Consider the following 25,699-nt stretch of genomic DNA (forward strand, 5'->3'; position numbering starts at 1 on the left):
TGTTGCTTAATGGTGTGTGCCTATATGCAACCCGAGGTATTTACACATCATTTACACCAGCTGTCTCTCCTTAAGCCGTGCATTTCTTCCAAAAGATTTTTTTCTCCTGGGGCGCTGGGAAGAGTGCCCCTGAGCGGCAGCTAAATAGCAAATGGAAAATTTTGGGCCAATCAGCATCTCTGCATTAAATGCCTCTGGGAAGCCGGCCGACTAGCATGCTTCCCTTTACTTTACTCCTGCGTGCGCACGCACAAGCACACGCGCAAGCACATGCACAAGTGCACGCACGCACGCACACACACACGCACTAAAGTTGGTGCTGAACTCACCTGCTTTTTGTTTGTTTGCACACTTGAGTCTGTAGTGTGTGTGTGGAGCAGAGTCAGGTAGCAGCTGTCTGACGGATAAGCAGACATGAAAGACTTGCAACAAAGAATCACAGATGTTTGACATTTGTCACCCTAGATAACTTCTGAATGGCATATCAAATTAAAATAATTCCAACGGTTTCTACAAGTACACAGAATGTGCATTCCAACGAGGTATTACATGATGTAATTTACATTACTCCAAGTGTCGCTATTAGAGGGAAACCAGCTCGTCAGTGTCACAGAAAGAAACGGAGTGAACCACGACGGAGAGAGGGGAGAACGAAACGGAGGAGATATCTGATCATCTGCATCTGTAGCTTTTACAAAATTATGGAAACGTCAAAGAAAATCCACCTGGTTGATCAGGTGTCCCAGAAGGTCATTTCTGATGGTGACCATGAGGAGGGGCAGATGCCCGCTAACCAGGTGATGTCAAATGTTTGTACAATCCAACTTGTTTTTATTTGAACAACACTCAACTACTTACTGAATGTAAAATTCAGCCCCATTCCAGCATTCTTTATATTAATAATAAATATTTATTTAGCTTAAAATAGAATTTTATATCAGTGCAGTTTTTTATTAGTTGACTGTCATGAAATGTTTACCTTTCACATTGTATTATTACAGGCTGCACAGTGGTTAGCACTGTTGTCTTGCAGAAAGGCGGTCATGGATTCGCATCCCAGCCTGGGGTCTATGTGCAAAGAGCTTGCAAGTTCTCCCTGTGCATGAGTGGGTTCTCTCGGGGTACTCCGGCTTCCTCCCACAGTCCAAAAATATGACTGTCGGGTTAATGGTTCTCTCAAAAGTGTCCTTAGGTGTGTGTGTGTGTGTGTGTGGTTGTTTTTTTGTCCTGTGAGCCTCTGTGTTGCCATGTGATGGACCGGCAACCTGTCCAGGGTGTACCCCGCCTGTATGTCCAAAAAAAAAAAATGCTGGGGATAGGCACCATCCCCCCATGACGCTGCGTGGACAAGCGGGTATGGCGGGATTTTATCATTACCTTTTATCTGGTTTATACATGTTTACACTGCTGGTAGAGCTCTCAGGTTTAGTATAAATTTCAGAGTGAAATTGTGGAATTGGATCAGAAATTTCCTACAAACAGAAAAAAGATCTCAGCCAACAGAAGTATTTATCACACTGGATAACGTTCCGTGGCTGCATACTGTTCAGTGTGCTTCCTGGACGAGTGACTTTTTTAGGATCAGTTAACAAAATGACAAACTGAGAAAGAAGGACGACTTGGATCAGAACAAAAATCAAATTACTTGCACTCTGAGGTGTGCTCAGATCAATGAAGGCACACAGGCCGTAGGAGACAGAAACGTTTACAAGTTTTTCATCTGGGATGAAAAAGGCAACAAAAACCGAATCAGTGTTCACAGACCATGGAGTGCTTCTACTACAGAATGGAATCATCTTAGCCAAATGCAGATATACCTCTAGTGTAAACTTTGTTAAGTAAAGGAAAAACATTGACCGCCAGAGGAACATTAACCCTCAATAAGAGCAGGTCAGTTTCACACATCATCCACCAGGTCCAAGTCTTCATCGAGTGTTTAATTTGCTTATAAAGTCTACCAGATCAGAGTCTGACCTAATGATGAAGGAAAGGAGACGGACATCTTCAGAAATGGGATCTTTACGAGGGAAACTTCCAGGTTTGAATTTCTAATGAGACAATTGAGCAAAAAGAAAATAAAACTTTAAATAAACTATCAAATATCTCTGAAGAGTGTTTCTGCTCCGACTTCTACGACTCCTATGATCTACTACATCTGAATGATTTATCTGGTAAAATGCTCATAAAGCCTCCTGTGATGGGATGAGCAGATGCTCCTGGGTGTCTAGAGTGTGACCCCATCCATCCTGACAAACTAGACAGCGCCCTGAGAGCTTGGCCGGGTCAGGATGAAGGATTCTCTACGGAGTTCCTGTTGGGATCTACAGACCGATGCAGCGGGTGGACGAGTCACCTCGGCTCAGAGATCTTGGAGGTGCTTCTGGATCAAGTATCAAGCCTTTTCTGGCTACTTTTGTCTAAGAGAACACGGTTTGCCTAGCATACACAGGTTTACTGGCCTGCTCAAGATCAATTATTTTCTTCACAAAGACAAAATCCAACATAAACACAATTTATTCTGCTTAACACGATTCGAGTTCATTCCAAATGGAAGTTTGCCAACTTCCTGCTTATTAAGTCATGAACAGAAAACTTTTCAAACGATAACTGATGAGACACTTTGTTAAAGGAGGAGCTTAAACCAGTACCTCACCAGGTTGCAACTGATTATCACGAATTGCAAACAATTGAAAGAGTTCTAAAATGTCTCCAAGTGTTCTCCTGGTGCACGTGGCACAGCCATGTGTTTTTGTTCTTTTGTTTCTGGGCGTTTGAACCCTTTGAAACCGTTACCAACTCAGTGTCAAATTTTATAGTCAGAAACAACAACTCTGAGAGGGGATTGGGGTCAAATCGCAAATAACTTGAGACACATTTAAAACCCTTTGTGACTAAAATTCACAAGACTGTGACCCCGCCTTTTTACTGGAAGTGAAATCATCGTGAAATAGTCGCAAAACGGCCACAAAACGCACTACGCTGCAAGGCCGGCTCTACGGTGGGGCAAGAGGGGGCATTGCCCCCTCAAATAAAGTTAATGCCCCCTCAAACAGATTTGGGTCAAACGGACACATTTGAATTTTACATGCTAGTACAGACCATAAACGTATACTTTGCAAGTTGTTGAATACTTGAACATCAGCTTTTCTATGAGAACAATTTCTTTAACAGATAAAACTTCCTGCTATTTATATTTGCATCTCCACCATCTCAGTTATGGTGCCAGCCCTCCCAACCTCTCATTAAATACGTCGATCATTTTCTGGCCTGTTTGCTTTTGTTGGTTCAGCAATGATAGTTACATTTGCTGCCAGCAAAAATGAATGAAAGCTCATTTATTTTATTTTCAACATTTACCAAATGACAAAGCATGCTGGGAAATCCGTTGATCCAATCAAATTTATTTAGCATAAACATCATCACTGATGAACCAAGATCTAGTTTAGCTAATATTTAGTGGAGAAAAGCTAGTGTGCCTTTTAGTTGCACGCAAATGTTTGGATGGCAAACAAAACATAAAAGAAAGATGTGAGTGTGCGCAACTTCAGCTGAATCTTGGCCAGTTCCGGTTAGTCTGACCAAGTCGAACATAGACCAGTAAACTCCAAAACTTCTGAGGGAAAAAAAAAAAGTCTCCTTTTCGAGAACGACGAAACATGGGAGCTGGATTTTCCCTCTACATCAACACGTTGGCTTTGCTAAGTTCAGTCTCTCTGCTGGTCAGGTTGTGGCTGCTCGGTGTGTGTGTGTGTGTGTGTGTGTGTGTGTGTGTGTGTGTGTGTGTGTGCGTGCGTGCGTGCGTGCGTGCGTGCGTGCGTGCGTGCGTGTGCGCGTGCGTGCGTGCGTATCACATTTGCTCTTCTATCAGGCTGGTTTTGTTCATTTACTGATGAATGTATAAAGCAGGAAGCACTGACAGACGGGATCTAAAAATCTGAATCAAACTTTATTTAATAAAACCTGCAGACACACACACACACACACAAGTTTGAATATGATGCAAAGGAAGAGGAAGCCAATGGAGGTCATGAAGAGACAAGAGTGATGAGGTCACAGGGGTGGGTGTTGGTTAGGAGACAAGCAGAAGTCTGTTGAGGGTTTTGGATGGGATACCATAGAAGCTGTCATTGCTGTAGTCCAGTGGCTACCTAATCCTTTCTTTGAGGACCTCCTTGCTTGTGTCCAAGACAAGTCAGGACCCCCAACCTCAACTCCTACATTAAATGTGATCATTTACCATTTTTATGCAGACATACAGAGTTATAACTTCTACTGTAGGCCAGGGGTCTCCACCTTGTTTTGCCTGTGAGCTACTTTAGACAATGAAAGTACAGAAGAGCTACTGCCAGAACATTTATTACATTGATACTTCCCATGCTCCCTATGTTAAAATGCTATACTTACTATATTAGCATGCACTGTATTCACTAGTTGATTTATCTGTATTTCGATACATCATTATTATTTTAAAAAGTACAAGGAAGACAGCGACATTCAAAAAATCTAACTAAACATTTTGTTTATTACCTAATTAGATACTTTCAGATATTGAAATACAAATCTACTTTGCGTGAATGATTAGATATTTTCTTTCAGAATAGATCAGTAGCATAACTTTGAGTACACAGTAACAGCTAACCTGTTCAGTCCCTGATCCTGTGTCCAGTCCTGAGCCTTAGCAGCAATGTCAGTTTTTCAGTGTTGAGCTATTTTTCATAAATGGACAAATACTTACAAACACTCCTGAATGCCTTATCAAGAACTTCTAATGTTCTTTAAATGGAGTTTAATACCAAACCTTTCAAGTAAGAGTTATGATTATTTATTCCAAACACTCATTAGATGACTAAAGCTGAAGCTATTTAAATAAAATACAAGCTAAATGTGATGAAAACACTAAATTCTTAAAAGTTTCAGTGAAGTAAAAAAAATGTTAAATCAGAAATGATATTTCTTTCTGCTTTCCTGATTCATTGAATCATTTTTAAGGATTTTTTGCTCAGGAAAGTTCATTTTTGCTGGTAAAACGATGCTTTGCTGCATTTTATGTTGACAATATCAAAATAAAGTTGGAGGTTTATCAGTTTTCTCTGCCTCTGGATCAGTAGATGTGCGGCTGTGCACAACACAGAGCAGAAATGGGGAGAGCGAGAGCTTTTAAAATGAACAGTTGTGGGAATTTTAACTAAATGACAGGAGATTTACAGAGTTTGGAAGCCTGTGTTCATTGTGTGTTAATAAACGAGCTGTTGCCGCCGTAATGACTGCATGCGAGTTTAATCGTGTGATTAGGTGCATCTGGCCGATGAGGATGGTCAGGGCTTGTGTGTGTGGAGCAGAGCCGCCTGCCTCTAAGGCTTTTTCCGCCTTGTCGCTGTTCTGCTGAAAGCCGGGTTTGAAACCATGCATGGAGCTGAGAAGAATCTGATGACAGGAAGCATTCTGTGAGGTGACCAATGATGACATCACACATCCTATTATGCAATCCAGCAAACCGGTGCCTCTGTGGTCCTCCTAGAGCTGCAGCGTAACGCAGTCATCTGTTGAGTCAGTTTCCTGAATGCCTGGAGCATGGTATCAAAACAAAAACGGGCCTGGTTTGGGTCCAAGGACTCATGTTTAAGAACCAAGTCACCAACAGGTTTCATCATCAGTACTCTGGGATTCAACGCTTTTATCTGAACCATGAACCAAAGACAAAATCCTTAAACTTTCGTGACATGGCCTTTTCGTGTTCTCCATCATTTCCTCCAGACAAGTCGGTCGCTGTTTGAGGACGTGGGTCAGAACGTCTTGGCTCCAGCTAGCACTTGCAACACATCTGCCACAAAAAAAACTCACGTGATTTAAAAGCTTCAGGGCCCGTAGAGCAGAGGAACGGAGTCTGATGTGAAAATAGATTCCTAAATTAGTTCTTTTTTAGCCATGTGGCTCAATAACTTCATCTGAGGAGGGCATGGTCTGTGTCAGTCAGAACTTTTAAGGCTAAAGTTGTGAAATCCGTTGATCTTATCTCTGACCTGGCGTGCAGCCTAAGCACGGGAATGCAAGTGTGGGTTGGGAGTGTTTGGAAACTGAGGCTTGGGGTGTGATATGGGGGGTAGAAGGCGGGAGGTTTGCAGCAGAGATGATGAAAGGTACTGCAACATGTGTCCTTGTAAGGACAAACCTGGGCATATCACCGGCAGCAGTTCATACCTGAACTCCATCTTGGAGCTGCAGGTGCAAAAAATGTTGAAAGGTTGACAAAAGCTAAACGGATTTGATTTTGGTTTATCAGAGAAATATTAACATGTGTTGTGCAAGAGAACTGTGGCTTTAGCCCCTGGCTAAGAAGAAGCGAGGGATCAGTCTGCAAACACATTAGGACTCTGAGATAAGAGGATGCCAGCGCCTTTATACCTCAGAGTCAGGTTCAGACTTGCCCAAAGCTCCACATATTTTAAAAACACTCTCCAACATGTTTGGTTTCTGCGCAGAAGAGGGCCTGACTAAACATCTTCACCTGCGCAACATTCACTTCCCTGATTTTAAACCAGTGTTTCCAAAACCTTTCGCCTTTTAAAAACAAAACAAATGTCACAGAGACTCGTCACCTCGTCTCTCGCTGATCAGAGAGCCTCATAAATAATTTAATAATTTGAAAGCTAATTTAATTCCTGTAGATCATCTCTGCCAGTTTTTTTAAGACCACAGAACAGTCCTGACCTCATTTTAGAGAAATGTGTTTTAATGTCCGTTTCATACTTTTATTTTGAAGAACACTAAGAATGACAAACTTTGTCTCTAGGACTTTGGTCTGGTTGTTAGACATTTTTGCTTCCTTATCACACTAAATAAGAATACATGAAACACTTCTGAGTTGGGCAATGTGAAGTTGTCAAGGAATAGATTCTGCCCAGACCGTTTTAGATGCGACACACACTAAGCCTGATCCCTGATGAGGCGCATTCATGAAACAAAGTAATTCAACAGATACGTTTACTTCTCTGGCTTTGTTACGTCACTATTAGTGTGAGACGGTCATTTACACCATTTATTTTATTTACTAGCTGCTGTTAAATGTAATCTAACGCTATATCCATTAGCAGTTGCCACTGTTACTATAAAACGATCTACATAATCACTACGATTACCATATTATGTTAGATTAGCACAGATTCTGATTCTTGCAAACCTTCCACCTGCTGGTACTGATTTTATCCATTTCATACATATTTGTTTCATTTCCCATTAAACTGACAATAATGTATTCTACAGTAGCTAAAAATCTGTCAGAGTTACTAAAAACAAATATTTCCCATCCAAAATCTCACAGCACCAGGGTGATGAGTGTAACCCCGGCTTTCCACAGCAGCCGTCAGCAGCACGTTACTGCAGCAGCACGTCATAGCTGCTGATAGGAACCGCTGTGGTCAACAGAACCTTTCCCACCGGAGCCGTCGGCAGCCGTCAGCAGCGCGAGTCGGCCGCATCTCAGGAGCAGCATGTCGCGGCCTTTACGCGCCGGTTCTATTTTCTACGTGCAACGCCTCTGAAACGGGTCAAGTTCGACATTTTTGGGGAAGGAAAGACAGGAAATCGGACGCGGAAATGGAGAGAAGCTCCCGAGATTTTCAGAATAAAGAACGTACTGCCTTCCGGTTGCTTTACTTTTAAAAAAGGTTACTAACTGTGCGTCCCCGTGAGAAGTTATCACCTAGCTAGCGGTCTCCTTTGCTTCTCAGGTCCGTATTGGCGATTATAAAACGGACAGAACATAAAAACACAAACATTTTGGAGCCATGTTGTAGTTTTCTCCTGCTTGTTGTTGTGTTTACTGACGAAGTCACTCGTGTGACTTCGTGCTCGGTCGGTGACAGCTGCTCCCCCGCTGCTTCGCGTCTCGTGGGAAGGGCCAAGCAGCAGCTTACGCGAGCAAGACGTGCTGCTGCTGTAAAGTGCTGCTGACGGCTCCCGTGGAAACCCGGGGTAAGCCTTACAGCATCATTAACACCATCCTCTTTCTTAGCCTGATGTCCTCACTCCCTCTATTTCCTTGTGCACTGCACTCCAGGGCTTTTCATCCAAAAATATGGGACATTAGGGATAGTCTGTCACCTTCAAATCAGGACTAGGGCTGCACGATATTAGGTAAACCTACGATATTCGATAACAGTATATTGCGATATCGATATTACTCACGATAAATGAACAAATACTAAAGTATGCAGTGTTGATGTCGTCTGGCGTGTGACTTCTGCTCTGGGTTCAAAGCAAACAAAAACTAATGCATAAATTCCATTACAACATAACATTTTTATTGCAAGAATATGCAGCTGCACCTGCTACTGTATTAGCAGCAAAACAACAAACTGCATGCATGCAGTTTCTCAGTGACTAAAACATCACCTCCACCATAAAACTTTTTCTGATGCTCCAAATACAGAAAAACATCCCTTACCAGGGTTTTTTGAATTAATAAAAAAATCAGAAAATAAGTTTAAATGTTAAATAATAGTTAACATCACTTAAATGCAACAGCAAATTCTCTCATTGCTACTGAGCATTTTCTCCACTTATGTGGTTATGATATAAGGCTGTTGCTGTAATTGGGAAGTGAACTGTGCTGGGCCAAACTAGAAGAATATTAAGATTTTCTGAGGGAAAGAGAAAAACAATTGTCTACCTTTCAGAAGAGGAACTGGCAAAAAACTACATGGAAAATATGTGAAAATGTTTGGTTTTAACCCCAAATTGAACACGTTTACCTAGATCTTAAAAAGCAGCTCAGATGATGAAACTGCAACTATGATTCTGATAACAAGCTAACAAATTGAACTAGCTCCTCTAAGATAACAGACTAGCAGAGCTTCTGACTGACAGTTTATGTGCAGCAGCAAATCAACTTTCCTGATTAACAAGGTTATAAAAGCTCATGAATGAAAAATCACTTTGATGTGTGGGGGAACTTTTCCAGGCCCTCTTTAGCAGGGTGGGACTGGGAGGAGAGTGCTGTAGCCTTTTAGCTGGAAGCTAACCGGAGCCTGGGGCTAACATCACTATCTGGTGGAACACTAGCGACATGAAGGTGGGTTGGTGCACCGGCACGTGTCGGAGTAAGCCCGGTAAAAAGGATTAACGACACCGAGCGGACTCACGTTCACGTTTGAAAGCAGCACTGAATCCAGAAACCTCAGCACAAAGTGTGTTCGTTGCTCTGAGCCAGCATGATGAACAAGGGAACAGTGCCGCTAACTCTGTTCGGGTGTTGCTTTCCAAAAGGGTCTATGTAGGGGGCGGGCGTATTACGTGAACGGAACCATCTGATTGGCCGCATATCAGAAAGACTGCATTTGATTGGTCAAATAATACTTCCGCGTAAAAAACAGAGCTGGTTTACAAAAAGTTGATGAATGATACGGATGGAAATGTTTGAACCAAACATTTATCGCTGTTTTTGCCGTGTTTTGCGATGGGCCTATCGCACGTCCTGTTATCGCGATGACGATAATTTTTCGATATATTGTGCAGCCCTAATCAGGACTGACCTATCTTGTAGAGATGTCCGATCCTCCCACATTTTCCAACTTCTCTCCTATATCACCTAAGGACCTGGAGAATCGGATTAGTTCTATGAAACCAACAGGCTCTCCTGACAACTCTCTTCCCCCGAAGTTGCTGTGTGACATCTTCTCTACTGTGGGCCCCGTCATTTTGAACATCTTTAACTCCAGCCTAACCACGGCGTCTCGTCCATCTGCAGAGCTGGCAGAAAAATGTGTTATCTCTGAGATCATCACGCAGGCAAATTCGCTCCAACTGAGTCAGACTACGTTAGTGACTGCACAGATTTAACAGTAATGCTATCCAGCGAACAACAGTTCATATTGTGTTGTTCTACCTGGCCCCTGTATCTGTCTACCAACAAGCAGTACGGCGCCCTGCAATGGACTGGCTCTCTGTCCATGGTGTACCCCGCCTGATTGCCGGCCGGCCGGTCGGTCGGTCGGATGGATGGAACAAGCAGTACAGCAAGCCATTTTTATATTTCATCAACAATAGCTCTCTGTAATTCCTGTTCTACATAATATGATTTAACCTTGTCCAAATAATATATTTACTGATGATGAACGAGTAGAAGTTTCATTTAAGTAATAAGTAACATTCAACAGCACTATAGGAATTTAGCATCTTAATTCAATAAGGTGTCTCCATCCTTCTGTGCTAACCCTAACCAGCTGTCAACATTTTTTTTTTTACAGAAACTCAAAAATGGCTATTAGGCAAATATAATTAAAGGTGCCGTTCACTGAAAAACCTTTTTCTAATGATTATTTCTGATAATTAGTCACTGAGTTTTTTATGCTGGCCGAACATGAAAATAGTCTCCTACACCTATCTCTTGCATTAGCTTCTGATAGAAAATAGATGGTAAAACTCTAGGATTAGAAAAGCCTGACAGATCTACATCACACTGTCACTTAACATTCATGGACTCACCCATTTTGACTCACAATGGGGAAGGCTGTTGTTAGTTCAGTGTCCATGTAACAGCAGAGAATGCTTTGGCTATTAGAAGCTAACCGTTAGCATTAGCATCTCCACCACATAGCAGAACTCCTCCAGGCTTTTTATTCGTGGAGGTAAAACATCAATGTTGTAAATCAGAAGTAGAATGAAATTTTCTAAGCAAAATCTCTGAAAAGTAACAATAGATATTTCATGGGTTCAAAACCTTTATAGAATTAATCAAGCCTTTTATCAATAGTTTATAGAATGTGTGTGTGATTTATATGTGTTAATACAGATGTGAAATCAATTAATCTAAAATAATCGTGAAACCTTGATTATTTCTCTGACTATTAGTGATGTGTCGGTCGCGAATGAACCGGCTCCAAGAGCCGGCTCTTTGAAGTGAACGACGGGAGCCGGCTCGTCATTGGGAGCCGTCCCCTCCCCTCTTGCTTTGGTGAAAGCTACAGGCGATTGGTCAACATGTGTAACTGCGTGTCCAAACTATCCACACACAGAGCAGTAGGGGCGGGGAAGAGGGAGGATCAGACTCAGACACACAGCAGAGCAGATGTGGGTGGAGGGAGACGAGAGGGAATGAGCAGGAGGAAAAAGGCGAGAGAGAGAGAAGAGAATGCAACGAAGAAGACAGTGAGAAAATGGGCGCCAGCAGTCGGAAAGCGGAGATTTCTTAAAGTGTTCAGTTATTAAATACATAGAAATGATAAATATTTGATATATTGCATTTTTTTACATTAGTAAATCATTTTACATATAGTTTTGCATTATTTTGGTTATAAACATAATCTATGCAACAGAAAATCTGAGGAGCCACTTAGGAGCCGAAAGAGCCGGCTCTTTTTGGTGAGCTGAGCCAAAAGAACCGGCTCTCTAAAAAGAGCCGGAATTCCCAACTACAGACTAACCGTACCACCAAAATTTATAATCGTTGCAACCCTAAGCTAAAGACAGACGAAGCAAAGCGGTGGCATTTTTTATGTTAAGATTTTCAGTGAGGGGCAGATCAAGGGGTGCGCGTATATTTGTTTGATACATTTTGCCGGTGGGAAAGGTCCTCTGTTCGAGAACAACAAGCCGATGAAACGCTGTCAGATGTGACGTTATTGAAGAGACACCAGTGTAAACGAAAAAGTCCAGCTGCATGTCTCGACCAAACAGCATCCAGCCGGGGGCAGAAAAGGCTTTTGACCAGAGGTGGGTGGTAAAAATTACAAATAAATAACCTAAGTGTAAAAAAATAATAATAATTTAGAGCAGGGCTGCCTAATCCTGGTCCTGGAGGGCTGGTTTCCAGCATGTTTGTGGTTTATCTGCTCCAACACACTTGTTTTAGTGGTTGAATCACCTGTGCAACAGCTCATCAGGCTCTGCAGATGCCTGTTAATCACCCGCTCATTGAAATCTGAAAACTAAAACATGCCTAAGTCACACCCATCTACTTCTGGACCATCGGTCCCCGGAAGAACAAAAAAATGAATGCAAGTCAATGGGGCTAAAAATGCTATTTTCTAATTCCGCTTGTTATGTGCCAATGAGTTCACATATGGTGTCTGAATTTTAGACATTTTTATACCAAGAAAGTGCTTATTTTTGAATGGGGGGGGATTATTTTAGGTTTTGTGTTAAAATAAGTCCAGGACAAATGCCAAAGTCGCCAAAGTGACGTCATCGAACCAGACATGGAGAAAATTGAGGCAAAATGGTTATAAGTTCAGCGAACCTCAAATCCTTCCTTCAAGAGGAAAGAACCATCAGAAATCTGGCCATGCAGTAGCAGCTACGCTAGGGGAGAGGAGATTATGTGGTGAAATCATATATGCGACAGACCGACGTCTTATTTGTAGCCATGCTAATCACAAACTTTTACAAGTTGATAAATCTCAAAGTACGTGACAGGCATAGTCAAAACACACATCAATACCTTTTCATTTAAACTGAAGTACAACAAATGTGTGATCCAGGGCATGAGGCAAAGCGGATTAGAAAATACCTCTTAGCTGCATTGACTTGCATTTGTTTTTTCATTCTTCTGGGGACGCATGAGTCGACTGGAAAGGGAGAATGATTTATCCCAATTGGGCACCTCTGAAAGAGAAAATGTTACTTGAACCAGTGTTAATTTTGTTGATGAAATATATTCATTTGTTTGTGATGAATGAATTTTCATGGACTAAAATGAAACAAAAACAGAGATATATACACCCATAATGACTAAATCATTACGAATATTGACAAAAAAAATCTAATCAGAAAACGGAAAAGACGAGCGACCAGACAAAAGAACCAATTAGTAAATGGAACAGGCGGGACTAGACAAGAAAATAACCCGAGTTCATAGCCGGCCACTGTTTGGACAAGCTACCGCTAACCAGATGTCATACACCAATTTTTTGGGCGGTAAAGGTTATGTCTGAAGGGAGAAAACGTCTGCAGCTGGGAGTAAAAGCAGTAGATGTGACCCGGGGTTTCCCTTGGTTAGAAAAGTTTTACGGTGTTGTTAACAGCGAGCGAGGGGCGGCTGGATCTCAGCGAATCCAACAGACAGACATCTTTTTGTCCAATCATTTTCATTTTTATTTTCGTGGCACTGCTCCAGCCGCTATGATAAGCGTTCAGTGTCCCACCTTGATCAATCTGTCTAATAATAATTAATAAATACACCTGAAAACCATTCTTACCTTTAGTTTACCTTTATGGTATGATGTCATTTCCTGTCATGTTTAAAAATATTACAGCATTTTAATATAGATTTGATTATTTTATTAATATTGGGAGTCAATTTCAAACTGTCACTGTTAATTTTGGTATTTTCCAATAATTATTGTTATAGAAACAATTAGTTTTATTGATCCAAAATTTGAATATTTATTATTTGTTTACAGTTTCATGGTGTAAGGTTTCCTTCACACAAGTTGAAAATACAAATTTTTCGATTAAAATAGACTAAAACTAATTGGATGACTAAATTGTAACTAAAATATAAATTAATTTTAGTCCAAAAACTAAGAATAAAACTAAATTAAAGTTTATTGTCAAAATTAACACTGACTTGAGCACAGTGAGTAATGAAAAAGTGCATATACATTTAAAATATGTTTCCGTATTTGTTTTTAACCAAGTCCAGTGGTTTGCTTCTTTAGCATTAGCGCTCATCGACTGCATAATGTCTATTATGATACAGGAAGTAAAATTGAGCCGTTTTAGCTGGAGTGAATTTGCATTTGATGGTGAGTTCAAGGACTGTGTCAGATTTTATTTTGCATTGTTCACCAACTTAAAAACAACTTTTAAACTGTAGATAAAATGTAAATCATGAAAAGACAAAAAAGATTGCCATATCACATGAGAGGGAGAGAGAGAGAGAGAGAGACAGAGACAGAGACAGAGAGACAGATACAGAGAGAGAGAGAGAGAGAGAGAGAGAGAGACAGAGAGACAGAGACAGAGAGACAGAGACAGAGACAGAGACAGAGAGAGACAGAGAGAGAGAGAGACAGAGAGAGAGAGAGAGAGAGAGAGAGAGAGAGAGAGAGAGAGAGAGAAACAGATGACTGAAACATTCCTGCCGCTGTCTGCAGACTGATTATATCAACAGGGGCCATGCTGGCGCAAAAATGAGCAGGTCATCACAGGAAAGGAATTTCACCACAAACTGCTTCAGGTGCTGTGGGCTGGACTAAAGTTCCAGGAGCTCCTGGCTTCTGTGCAAACTTCCTCTTTATGGCAGAAGGGAGATTTTATAGGGGAGAATGTGCTGATGTTCACCTCTGCATACCTTTCTTTGATTTCCCTGCATTTTGACTTAAACTAGTAGCAGTCTGGGGATGACATAATCCAGGAAACTGGGAGCAGAGAGCTTTGCAGTGCAGGAAAAAAAATGAGACTTGAGGAAAAGTTTTCCAACAGCAGCAAGCGGGGCTAATTATTACCATTTTTGGGCACGCTCGCTCCCATGCAAGCCCAACCCAAACTCAGATTCCACTGCGTTTTTCCTCTTCTCTACTCCCCCTTATTTTTTAAGTGGAGGAAAAGTATGAGGAACAGAAAAAAATTACAAAAAAAAGTGCAAGGTTACACCCCTTCTCGAAACGCCATTCATACAGTCTGGAAAAGAGAGCAGCAGCAGCTGTGAGGCGCGTGGTGGAGATTTGGGACTTGTTGGAACAGCATATGGATGTCCTCACAGCCCGTTTTTGCAGAAGAAAAATGTGTGCAGCTCAGAATCAAAGTCGGGACACGTTTGGAAACTTAAGTATGTGCTTAAAGGCTGCGCAAAAAAAGCATTCAACTGGCGCAGTTGCTTGGAAAAGTGCACCGAATCCGCGTGTCAAAGATTAGACACGTCAGTTAGTTCTACCCCCGTTGCGCACGCGCTGGCGCGCGCGCACACACACACACACACACACAAATATCCCCTGGTTGTTAACAAGGCCTAATCCAGGTCGGATCATAAACCAGATGACAGGGGGGCAGGCGCAAACAAAACGCAGCCAAGCGCGTGGCTGACATCTGTTGCGCATGCACGGCGGCCACTCGGTCCGCTTATTAATTGTTTTCTCCTCACCCCTGTACCTCCCCCTCCTCGCCACAGCTAATGGATGGGCCTCGCGCGTGTAATTCGCTGCAGCGGGATAAAGTAACGCGGGATGAGGGGCAGGAGAGAAAAGTTTGGAGCAGGTTCGGGCTTCTGATCGAAGCAGTCGCGCAGGTGAGAAGCGAATTCATCCGGTAACGAGCCTGCTCTAACAGCTGCTGTTGCTGCCTGTCCCTGCGCCAAAAACAAACCTCCAAAAAAATACAACCGTTAATTTTCCGCCGCCGTCATCAAAAACACGTCCTCGGTGCTGCATGGCAACAATATTCAGATTTTTATCATCACCAAAGCCGCTTCCGCACTGTCTCACCTTTCTCTGCTGCTTCTCCCATGCAGGATCCAGGAGCATATCCCGATCCCAGTCGTCTTCCTGGTGCATGTAGTTACCGTCTCCATCATAGGAATCCATCCTACACACGGGTGTCTAAAGCTGTCTGTCTTTATGTCTACTTGTGTCCCCGGTCCTCCGGTCCGCGGCGAGGTAATGTAGCAGCAGCTCAAGCTACTCGCTCCTCGGCGCATTCAAGACGGTGTGGATGAAATTAGCGGTCCACCCCTCGGCTCCTCTCTCTCTCTCTCTCTCTCCCTCTCCCTCTCTCTCTCTCTTTCTCTCTCTCTCTCTCTCCTCTAACTCAGCCTCGCCTCGGTCTTCTCTGTTTTTTCTGAGGCAGCAGCAGGCAGACGGCTGTAGGTAGGTCCTGGACCGAAGAGAGACGGACGCAAAAACTTTGCTTCAGACAAATTAGACTGGTAACCGACCAAGGAATCTGATTGGATGACTCGCGAGTAAGGCCCCGCCTTTTTTAGTGCTGATTGGTTCATTTGCTTGTCATTGTTCAGGCTTTATATCCAAGGTTGCGTGCACAGGTCGGTCATCAGGCTTTAATTAGCTTAAAAGAGAAACATTTGAGTATGAAAACATTTTTTAAGTGAAAATTAAAACCGTTATTTATCATGACTGGTGTTCAAATAAAAGTTTTGACATTCAAAACGAGCAAGTAGCCTATAAAATGAACTTTACTGTGTAAAATTAAAACGTCTTCACACTTTCCCAAGTTTATTTTTCTTGTACTTTTCTTCAGTTTTATGGAAACTATTCTCGTGTTTGTTCACTTTAATACAATTAGCAAAAATCAAAATAAAGTTTGTCATTACATTTAAAAGCTTTGAATGTTGTTTAAAAATGAACAAATATCCCCTAAAACTCGATACTAAAATATGTAATTATGGTAATTGGCCTTAAATAGGTCACAAATGTAGTAAATTTGCTTTGCATGTCATGCTGTCACCTATTAGTTAAGATGCTTTTTGATGCACTTGCAAAAACTATTGTTGGGTTCTTCTTTTTATTCAAGTGAAAAGATGAACATTTTAAAAAGGTGATCAGCTTATTTCTAATAAATTCTTGAGAAAAATATAAGAATTAAGAGTGTTTGTTACATTTTTCACAGTGTATTTTAAATTAGTTTCAAAAGAGTATCAAATAATCTGTTAGTTGTGAATCTTGGTAGAATTCAATAAACAGCTATTTGAAAAGTTGCCAGTAAATAATCCTTCTCTATTTAGTCCTGGTCTGCTCTGAAATATGGAGGATCTGTACAATAAAGCAGCTTTAAATGGAAAATTATTATTAAAAATGTAGAAATTTTGATTATTGCTGTCAATAAAATTCAAGATAGTCTCACATGTAGGACAAACCTTCAAATAATTTTAAATTCAAGCTTTAAGGTGAATATAGTATTAGTAATCATATTAGTTTTCATATGTATCATATATTATATATCATGTATTATCATAGTTGAGTTTTAGTTGGTTTTTTGCTATTGGTGTTTTTATGGAAGTCTGTGTGTTCTCACATCTAATCATTATTTAGAATTTTTTTCATTTCACCTACTAATTTCTGTGCAATATCTTTATAAGGTGGATGGGGCCTCCGTAACGCCACCTGTAGGTTTCTGAAGAGCTTAATCAAAGTCAGTCGGGCGGTTCCCACCACTGCCATCTTACCCCTACTTTCAACCAGACGTGAAAGCAGCATGTAATATGATAGCGGCATTTTACCTGCGAGCTCCCTTCCAACCATGAGCATTTCAGATGTGGAACGGGAACAAAAACGTTCCACGCCGCTGGTCCCACAAAGTCACGAGATAACTGCAATACCACGAGTGATTTCAGAAGTCCACACAATAACAAGCATGGCGGAGAAACACAGCTCCAAAGAAGTGTTTTATTTTCTGTTCTGTTCAAGTATTGCGCGTAAAAAATGGACTTGAAATGTAATGATGGCATCCCTTCGAGTCTGGGACGTGTTTAACATATCACACTTTGCTGCCAGTGGAAAGGCACTCGTCTAGTTTGACAGCAGCTAACTGCCACGCAATGCTTTCATGTCAGGTGCAAAAGAGGCATTAGCCACGTCACGTGTCTCATCACTTCTATGGAGCTGAGGACGAGGCTGTGGGGTCGGGGAAGATGACTGACACCTATCAAACTTTAACCCTAACCCTTCTAGAGCTAACTGAAGCTCCAGAAAACTATGGTTGAGCGATTCAGCAACTCTCTGCCTTCTAGGCTGCACGTGAGGCTGAGGCTGGGGGGGAGGGGCAAACCGCTAGCGCAGACAACTCATCAGACACCTGTCAATCAAAATGACACGCCCCTAATAATTGATCATCTCAAGCATTAATTAAACAGATGAGTTACAAATAACCTGATTATTGAAACTTCATGTTTTAGAGTTTCCTTCTGATTGATGTGATTGCTAAAAACATTCCAGATTTTATATCTGATTAAGAAACATGTTTTGGTTCACTTCACTGTGAAAAGCGATTCTTGATCCATAGCTCTGCAGCTTTTTGTGAAGTCTTTGCAGCATGGACGTAATTTTCACTTTAGAAGTGGGGGGGACACGGAGTGGGGAGGGGTGTGTGTAAATCTTTACAGTATGCTCTAATGGGAAACAGGCTTCAACACAAACGGTTGTTTTCTGCTTGGTCCTAGAGCTCAACTAGTGTCAATTTAATATAGCATAATATTGTTTTTGGATGGTAAAAAGTGCAGAGGTCAAACCTTGACTTTGGAAAAAGTGGGGGGGACATGTCCCCCCTGTCCCCCCAAAAAATTACGTCCATGCTTTGCAGTGACACTCACTGATCACCTTATTAGGTACATATGTTTGATTGTTTGTTGGAGGATGTTGTCTGGTCCCACTTTAGACTCTTTAGTACCACCTGAGCCTGGTTTAACCACCATGGCCTGACTGAGTATCGATGCTGACCATGCCCATCCCTTTATGACCACATGGATCCACCTTCTGATGGCTACTTCCAGCAGGATAATGCAGAATGTCACTAAGCTCAGATCATCTCTAACTGGTTTCTAGAACATGATGATGAGTTCACTGGACTCAAACGGCCTTCACAGTCACCAGATCTCAGTCTGGTCCAGAACGTTTGGATTGTGGTGGAACGGGATATAACTGTGTGATGATGTCATGTCAATGTGGACCAGAGAATCTGAGTATCAGTCACATAAAGTCTTGTGGTGGTTCTGAAGGCAAAAGGGGTCAAATCTAGTACTAATGAGGTGTACCTAATAAAGTGGCCTGTGAGCTTACTTACAGCAGTCAGGTAAGTCATTTGTGGTCCTAAGTTAAACCTTGTTTTCTAGTTTTCCTGTTCTGGTTCTAGATCTGAACTGAAACAGCTGTGAGAAAACTTTTTGAGTTTGACCAAATGTGACACATTTTCATAATATTATCTGACCTTTGTTGTAAAATTAACCAGATGTTTGTTTGTATGCCATCATTTGTACAAAGATATTCAGAAACATAAAGAAGCTCATTTCAGACTCCAGGACCAAAATATCTTTCAACTCTCATCCAAGTTTCCTAAAGCCGTTAAGCTACGGTTTCTTCAGTCTCACCACTCCATAATGCATGACAGTGCTGTTAAAGCAGTGAGCAAATAGGTGTGTGCAGCTCCTGTAAACATGTGCAGAGAAGGTCAGGTCCGTCTGCCTTGTAAGGTAAGCTGACTCTTCCTCTCTGACTTGCACACAAACACTGGGCAGAAAAGTGGGATAGCCCTGACAGTCCGACAGTCGGGAGAAAGCAAAGCTCTTCCATATATGGACAAACTTCCAGTAGTGAGTGTTTGGGAAAGTGATGTCACAGGAAAGAGAGCAGACTGCCAGCTCACCCGCCCTGTCCCGAGCTGCAGGAAGCCGTCTTCAGCAGCTGCAGCGAAAGCATCAGCAGTCCTGTGGAGATGGAAGGAGCAGAAGGAGCACCACTGGGATAATTATACACACTTCCATTAACTAATTAGACTTCAGCCATGTACAAAACAAACTCATCTGTTAAAGTTACCACTCAGGAAAGTCCTCATTATCAGCACTAATTTCTGATTTGGTGTTTAAATTATATTTTGGTAAACTTATAAAATATTAATTTGATCAGATCATCAATCTTAAAGAGGAAAGAACTATTGAAATATCAGATTTTCTGGAAACGCTTGGCTCAAAAACAAAAAATACATACTCCTAACTTCTGGTGAGTTATATATGTTTTGTTTTCTTTTGTTCATTATACAGAATTATAAGCGTTTGTTGTTGCCTTTGCTGCCATGTTTCAACGTTTCACTACCGCCTTTGTCAGAGCAACTGCCGGATGTTGGTGGTGTCACTTCCTTTTTATTCCTGCGGTTGCTATGACGAAGGCAGTAGTGAAACGTCGAAACATGTGATCAAAGGTAACAATAAACCTTTATAACTCTGTATAATGAAGAACAAAAGAAAATGAAATTGGATAACAAACACAGTACAAACGTAACAAAGACTTCTAGAGCAATCAGATCACACAATTTAAAGTTTGTGAAACAATTATAACCAAAGCATTTATAAAGAAGACTCCAAGTCACCAAAATAAAAGTCCAGAAGCACCTAAATGTTCCTGTATATTTGATTCAGGTGTGGATTCAAACCACCGCCAGGTCCGACCTTGCACAAGAATGACAAAGTAAGTGTGGGCGTGTCTGCAGAGACTTTTGGAAGTTGATCAGGTGTTACGAAGGCCTTCAAAAGAACCACTTCTGCCCAAGAAAACCAGGACTGGCAGTGATGACTCCTCCTCTTTCTGATTTTTTGAATCTAGGTTAAAAAAAGTGACGAGCACCACCATCAGTGCTGGGTCTGTCCACTTAAAAAACATACTGACAATTCATGTTGCTTCTCAGCCAAGGCAGTGGACTCACTCACTGTTCAGCATCAGAACACACATGAATACACAATGGTACCTAAACATCCTCCAAGAGGAACTCCCATTATCCAAGAATATGTTGGTGAAGAACAATGCCTTCGCCAACACGATGGAGAACCAGCTAACAACATCTGTAGTAAATGAGTGTTATAAAGCTTTTTAAATTCATAAAATGTGTGAAAATATACTTTAGCGACCATAGAAACATCTGATAAGGACCTAAAGCACCAAAGAAGCAAACCTTGGGAAAACCAACATGGAGACCATTCTCGAAGAAAATAAGAAACTTTGATGACGTCGCAAAAATTGTGTTTATGGTTCTTGGAAGTAAGATATTTAATATCGAGGTAAATGTTCTTGATTGTTCTGTTACTCATCTTAGAGCTAAATGGTTGGCTGAACCTGTAGATCCAGAAGGTCAGGAGTTATCATTCTTATAATTTTTTGTTCAAAAGACTCGTGATTAAAATAAAAGGTCATTCCCAGTAACAACAGGAGTTCTCACTGGCCAGATGACAGAAGAGGCAAATCATGACTTATTAAATGCATCAATTATCATTTTCTAATTAATGGAAACAAGTTAAATTATTGTAGTATCACACCGTTCAGTTTGGTGCACTGGGAAATCTCTGTTCACTCCAGTTACTTGACATCAGGACATTACTATTCATCTGAGTCCCAGAATGTCTTGTGGAGTCAGTGGTGCAGAGTAGCTCACACTGACTCTCAGAGGAACACAGGTCATGTGAAGAGCCGGCACATTTGGCTCTGTTTGGTCTCTGGCAACTTCCCAAGGTATTCCAGTCATGCTGAGAGGGAAATTCTTTAATAGTTGCTTCTGCCGTTAAAGCTGAGCCATGTAAGGGATAATGCAGCATGGATTATACCATTGAGTCGGGTTTGGGTCAAACATCTTCCCTCACAGCACTTTCAGGGATCAAGCAGTTCCTTTAGTTTCTCATTTAAATATATCCCAACAGTTCATTTCTAAATGGCTGCAAGGAAAAGCATGGTGTCTGAGTTCAGCAAGAGATATTTGTGTCAGAAAGGCTAGGATGGCATTTTAAATATGCTCACTTTTCTTTAACTTGTTCTCTTAAAAATGCAGCCATACCTCCAATTCATAAGGACCCTGTCATGTAAATAAAGGTGTGTGTGTGTGTGTGTGTGTGTGTGTGTGTGTGTGTGTGTGTGTGTGTGTGTGTGTGTGTGTGTGTGTGTGTGTGTGTGTGTGTGTGTGTGTCAGCTTTGATGGAAATAAACACAGGATGTGCTTGTGACTAAAACTAGTTAAAATACAGCTAAAACGTGAACAACAATAAAACAAATACCAGTAGGGTATCATCTGCATAACTATGGAAACACATGTTCTGCTTATGGGACCAAGACGGTGTCCCTGGGTGACTCTATGGCAGACTTAAAGGTTATGAGAGGCATGGTCCCCTAGGGACCGCATGGTGGTGCAAGTGTTTGTCTTCTGCGACCTTTCTACACGGGGTAAGCATGTTCTCCACATACCTGCAGGGGTTTCCTCCGAATACTCTGGTTTTCTCAAATTCATGGATGTTAGGTTAATTAGAGTCTATAGGGTTGATTGGGTGACTGGTTGTTTGTCTCTGTGTGTCCGTGTGATAAACTGGAGTCCTGTCCAGAGTCTCCCTGCTTCATGACTGTTGGAGATAGAAAATAGCTCCCCAGTCCTCCTTCTGACTGCTGCTTTTGACACCATTTCTCAAAACATCCTCAACAACCTTACTTCCATCAGTATCAACATGGATTCACTTGTTTCATATCATGCATATGATTCATATGGTTTGTTCAACTCAAACGCCTCCAGTTACCTCTGGTGTTCCCCAGGGCCCAGTACTAGGGCCCTTCGTTGCATAACTTCTACTTCACAGCTTCTCTGTTTTTAAGGAACACAACATTCAGTTAGTCTGTTACGCTAATGACTCATAGCTCTACTTCCCTGCCAAACCTACTTCTTTACTCACAGAATGTCCTCCATCTCAACAGTAATAAAGCAGAACTTCCTGTTGTCGGTTGCAGTTCTTGAGTTCTAAATTTCAAACAGTCCTATTGGCTTTGTGTTCAGTATCACATCCAAATTAAAATCCCACTTCTCACTTTCATACCTCCAGTATGTTCTTCTGAAACGCTCCAATCTCACATTCCACCTCAACCGCTTTGGTCGCTCACTTCTTCCCAACACTCTGTTCCAGCTGCCAACCCATCCAAAATGGCTTCAAGAGCTTTCAGTCATTCATCCAAACCACAGCATCTATTTCCACATTTGAAATCTCTTCCGTTACTCGAATTCATTTTACCAGGGTTTGGGGATTTTTTCTAGTTGTCTCCTCTGCTTGTGTGCCTTCTTTTAAATGTCTTATTTATATTTGAGGGATTATAATCCAATAACACCGCTCTTCTGGTGGGACCAAAGATGTACATAAGTGACACCGGACCATAAACTGTTAAAAAAAACTGTTAGCTCTGTGAATGGAAACAGGCCTACTAACGTATACACGCAAACCACAGCACATCATATAATAGCCTTATCCGAAGACTTGTCCCTGAAGAGACATGGGAGTTAAATGAAGGGTGTCTACTTCCTGCTGATAAGCAGTGGCGACACAGTTTCTAAGAAGTCCAGGAAGCTTTTTGTGCAAAAGAAAGTGAAAACGAAAAAAAATAAACTTTTAAATGCTGTTTTTCCCGGTGACTTCATACACCAAAGCAGCAGCAGTAATATGGCCAGCACTGGAAATAAATGGCATCTTAGGAGTGTGGAAAAAACAGATGCTTTACTTAAGAGTTCAAATTTATTTCTGACTTAAATTCAGAAAGTGACCAAAATCACAGCAACTATATTTCACCTACCAAGAAAAACTCTTCATTTGTTCAAATCCTGATTCCAACCAAGTGAGACGTCTGCAGGATTTTCTCCTTTGTATCGCTGCTAAACTAACATCCATTTTAAAGCATGGTGCACTCTGACCTCCCAAAGCCATTCATTTCCTTCGATATCCAAATTATTTGAACAATCATGATTCAAATTTCTTTGCACATTCTTGGCTTCACGGACTTAAAGAAATCACCTAATGTTTTAAACAAAAGCAGTTATGCTTATATGAAACTAATAGATAAATGTGTCAGCTACTGATCCAGTATTGTATAGTAGTGTAAAGTCTGCTAAACAAAAACCATTACATTACATCATTGTGCTGTAACCCTATTTGTGTCGGTGGGGGCACCCTCAGTTTGTTCCTGTGGGTGTGAGGACAGTAAAAAAAAAATGCTATTCTGTAAGTATAGGGGACTGACAGGTGCTTTTGCTGCCCCCTAGTGGCCAAATTTTACATTAGAAATGAATTGTTGCCATTTCAATCCTCATTTAAACATCAGACATTTATTTAAAAATTCACATTTTAAGTTTATTGCAAAGTTCCTTCCATGAGTGAAATTACAGATTTACATGGGTGAGAATAAGGTATTAATCCTCAGTGAAAACCTCTCAGATTGACATGAAGGTCTAAACTTTAGGGAAGTTGGAAGGTTTACGAGAAATTGTGCAAAACTAACTTATTTTAGTTCATCTCAAGTCAGCAGTGGAGCCCCCAGAAAGGTTTCATGAGGGTGGCCTTGGCGCCAAAGAAAAATTTGGGGTGGCACGCCAAATTGATCTTTGTGGTAACTCTGGGGAAGTTTAGCCTGTAGTGATGCAATAAATGCTCCTTTATTCATTTTCACTTAAAAAAACAACAACAGTAATAATCGGACTTATTAAAGAACACTGCTTTTCACTGGGTGTGGACAGTCACCCCTTGGGGGCGCCACTGGAAGTCAGTATGTAAATACATAACTGTCGTCCATTTTTTAATAAAACAAATTTGTCACAGCTTCATAAAATAAAATAAGAACAACCCTCTCATTAAAAACATTACATATCTGAATTCAAACTGATCATTAAAGGTTAATTTACGCCATTTTTAAGTTATAAACAGTTCCGGTCTTTATAAGCATTCTGGACCATCTTCTGGACAGATTATTTAAATGTAATCGCTGATGCATCGGCAGTAAAATCTGCAACAGTTAGAAGTATAAAACACGATGGTATAGATTCATAAATTATATCTGCATCAACGGTTGTGAAATTATGGCTGGGTTTGTTTTAGGACAGCAGCTGTTGGTGGTTCTGACTGACCCAACTCACAGGAAGCAGAAGTTCACAGAAGCCCAGGAGCTATTCACCCTCTTTTCCTCAGGCAGAGGGTCACTTGTACAACTGTAACTTATTTCTTCGTTATTGTTAGTACTTATTTTTCTAGGCTGGCTTGAGAAACACATTTTGCTCGCTCACATTTCCAACAAACTACTGAATGACTGAATTTAAAATCCCTAGTTGATGCAGAACAAGGGCTTCTTCTTGGAGCTTCTGGTGATTTTCACCTCTGTAAATAACCAAAAGCACCAGCAGCAATACCTGTATAGTGTAAAACTTAAGGTTTACTAAACAAAATTAACCTGAACCGTTGTGAAGTTTTGAAGAGCTGTTTAAAGAGCAGCAATTACCTTCAGTCTTTTAACTAGTCGTTAGCTTATCAGTCCTGTGAGAAGAGGTTGTTGAAGAAGCTATTATAAGATAGGAATTATTTATTGTTTTTACACAGAAACACTTCAAAATGGCCGAAACATCCATTTACCCATGACAGCTCACACACTGAAGATTCATAACTTATTACATCATTTTAAATTAAAGCCGCCGACACTGGCTACCCGGGATGAACCGTCTTCATGTCACCGTCACCACAGCGTTGAGTCCATGTTGACAGAACTCTAAACTTAAATAAAGCTGTTTGTTTTCAATCCTTTTAAACCGTCGATGTGTTTCAGGATGATGAAACAATTTATGAAACCGTCCACAGCTTCTGGATCAGAACGGCCCGTTTGCCACAGAAGAACTCATTTTTGTTTCGTGTCAAGAAAATAAAAGAGAACGGTTTTGTAACAGAACCTAGGAACTGAATCATGAAACACACACACACACACACACATCTGTTAGCATATTTCCAATGCAGTTTATACTAACTGATTCCCTCCAGGCAGCAACTTCTTCAGGCACCCTAAATTAGTGTCAGCATAGAAACACTTAAAATATCGACAAACCCAAAGATGAGCTTAGAATGAAATGCAGGAGTTCCGTTGTGGATCGACTCGATCTAGGTGGAGCTTTCTGCAGCAACCAGAGCAGAAGAAACATAAAAGCAAACACTAGAACCACATAAAATAAATGCTTGTCACTTAGAACAACAGCTAGCTTATGTACAGCTGGA

The 25,699-nt window shown here is 41.2% G+C and overlaps 1 protein-coding gene across 5 annotated transcripts in view; it reads right to left on the bottom strand.

Annotated features, from left to right (window-relative positions):
- Positions 1 to 15,722, bottom strand: part of actn1 (actinin, alpha 1) — a 74,554-nt gene extending 58,832 nt beyond the window's left edge. For all 5 annotated transcript variants that reach the window (XM_015969176.3, XM_015969173.3, XM_015969175.3 and 2 more), the window contains exon 1: positions 15,420 to 15,722. In XM_015969176.3, coding sequence (XP_015824662.1) covers positions 15,420 to 15,518 — 99 coding nt within the window. In that variant the 5' untranslated portion in view covers positions 15,519 to 15,722. The remainder of the gene's footprint in view (positions 1 to 15,419) is intronic.
- Between the last annotated feature and the right edge of the window lie 9,977 nt (positions 15,723 to 25,699).

Source organism: Nothobranchius furzeri, chromosome 18 (assembly GCF_043380555.1).
Source record: "Nothobranchius furzeri strain GRZ-AD chromosome 18, NfurGRZ-RIMD1, whole genome shotgun sequence".
In the NCBI taxonomy this organism is placed as follows: domain Eukaryota; kingdom Metazoa; phylum Chordata; class Actinopteri; order Cyprinodontiformes; family Nothobranchiidae; genus Nothobranchius; species Nothobranchius furzeri.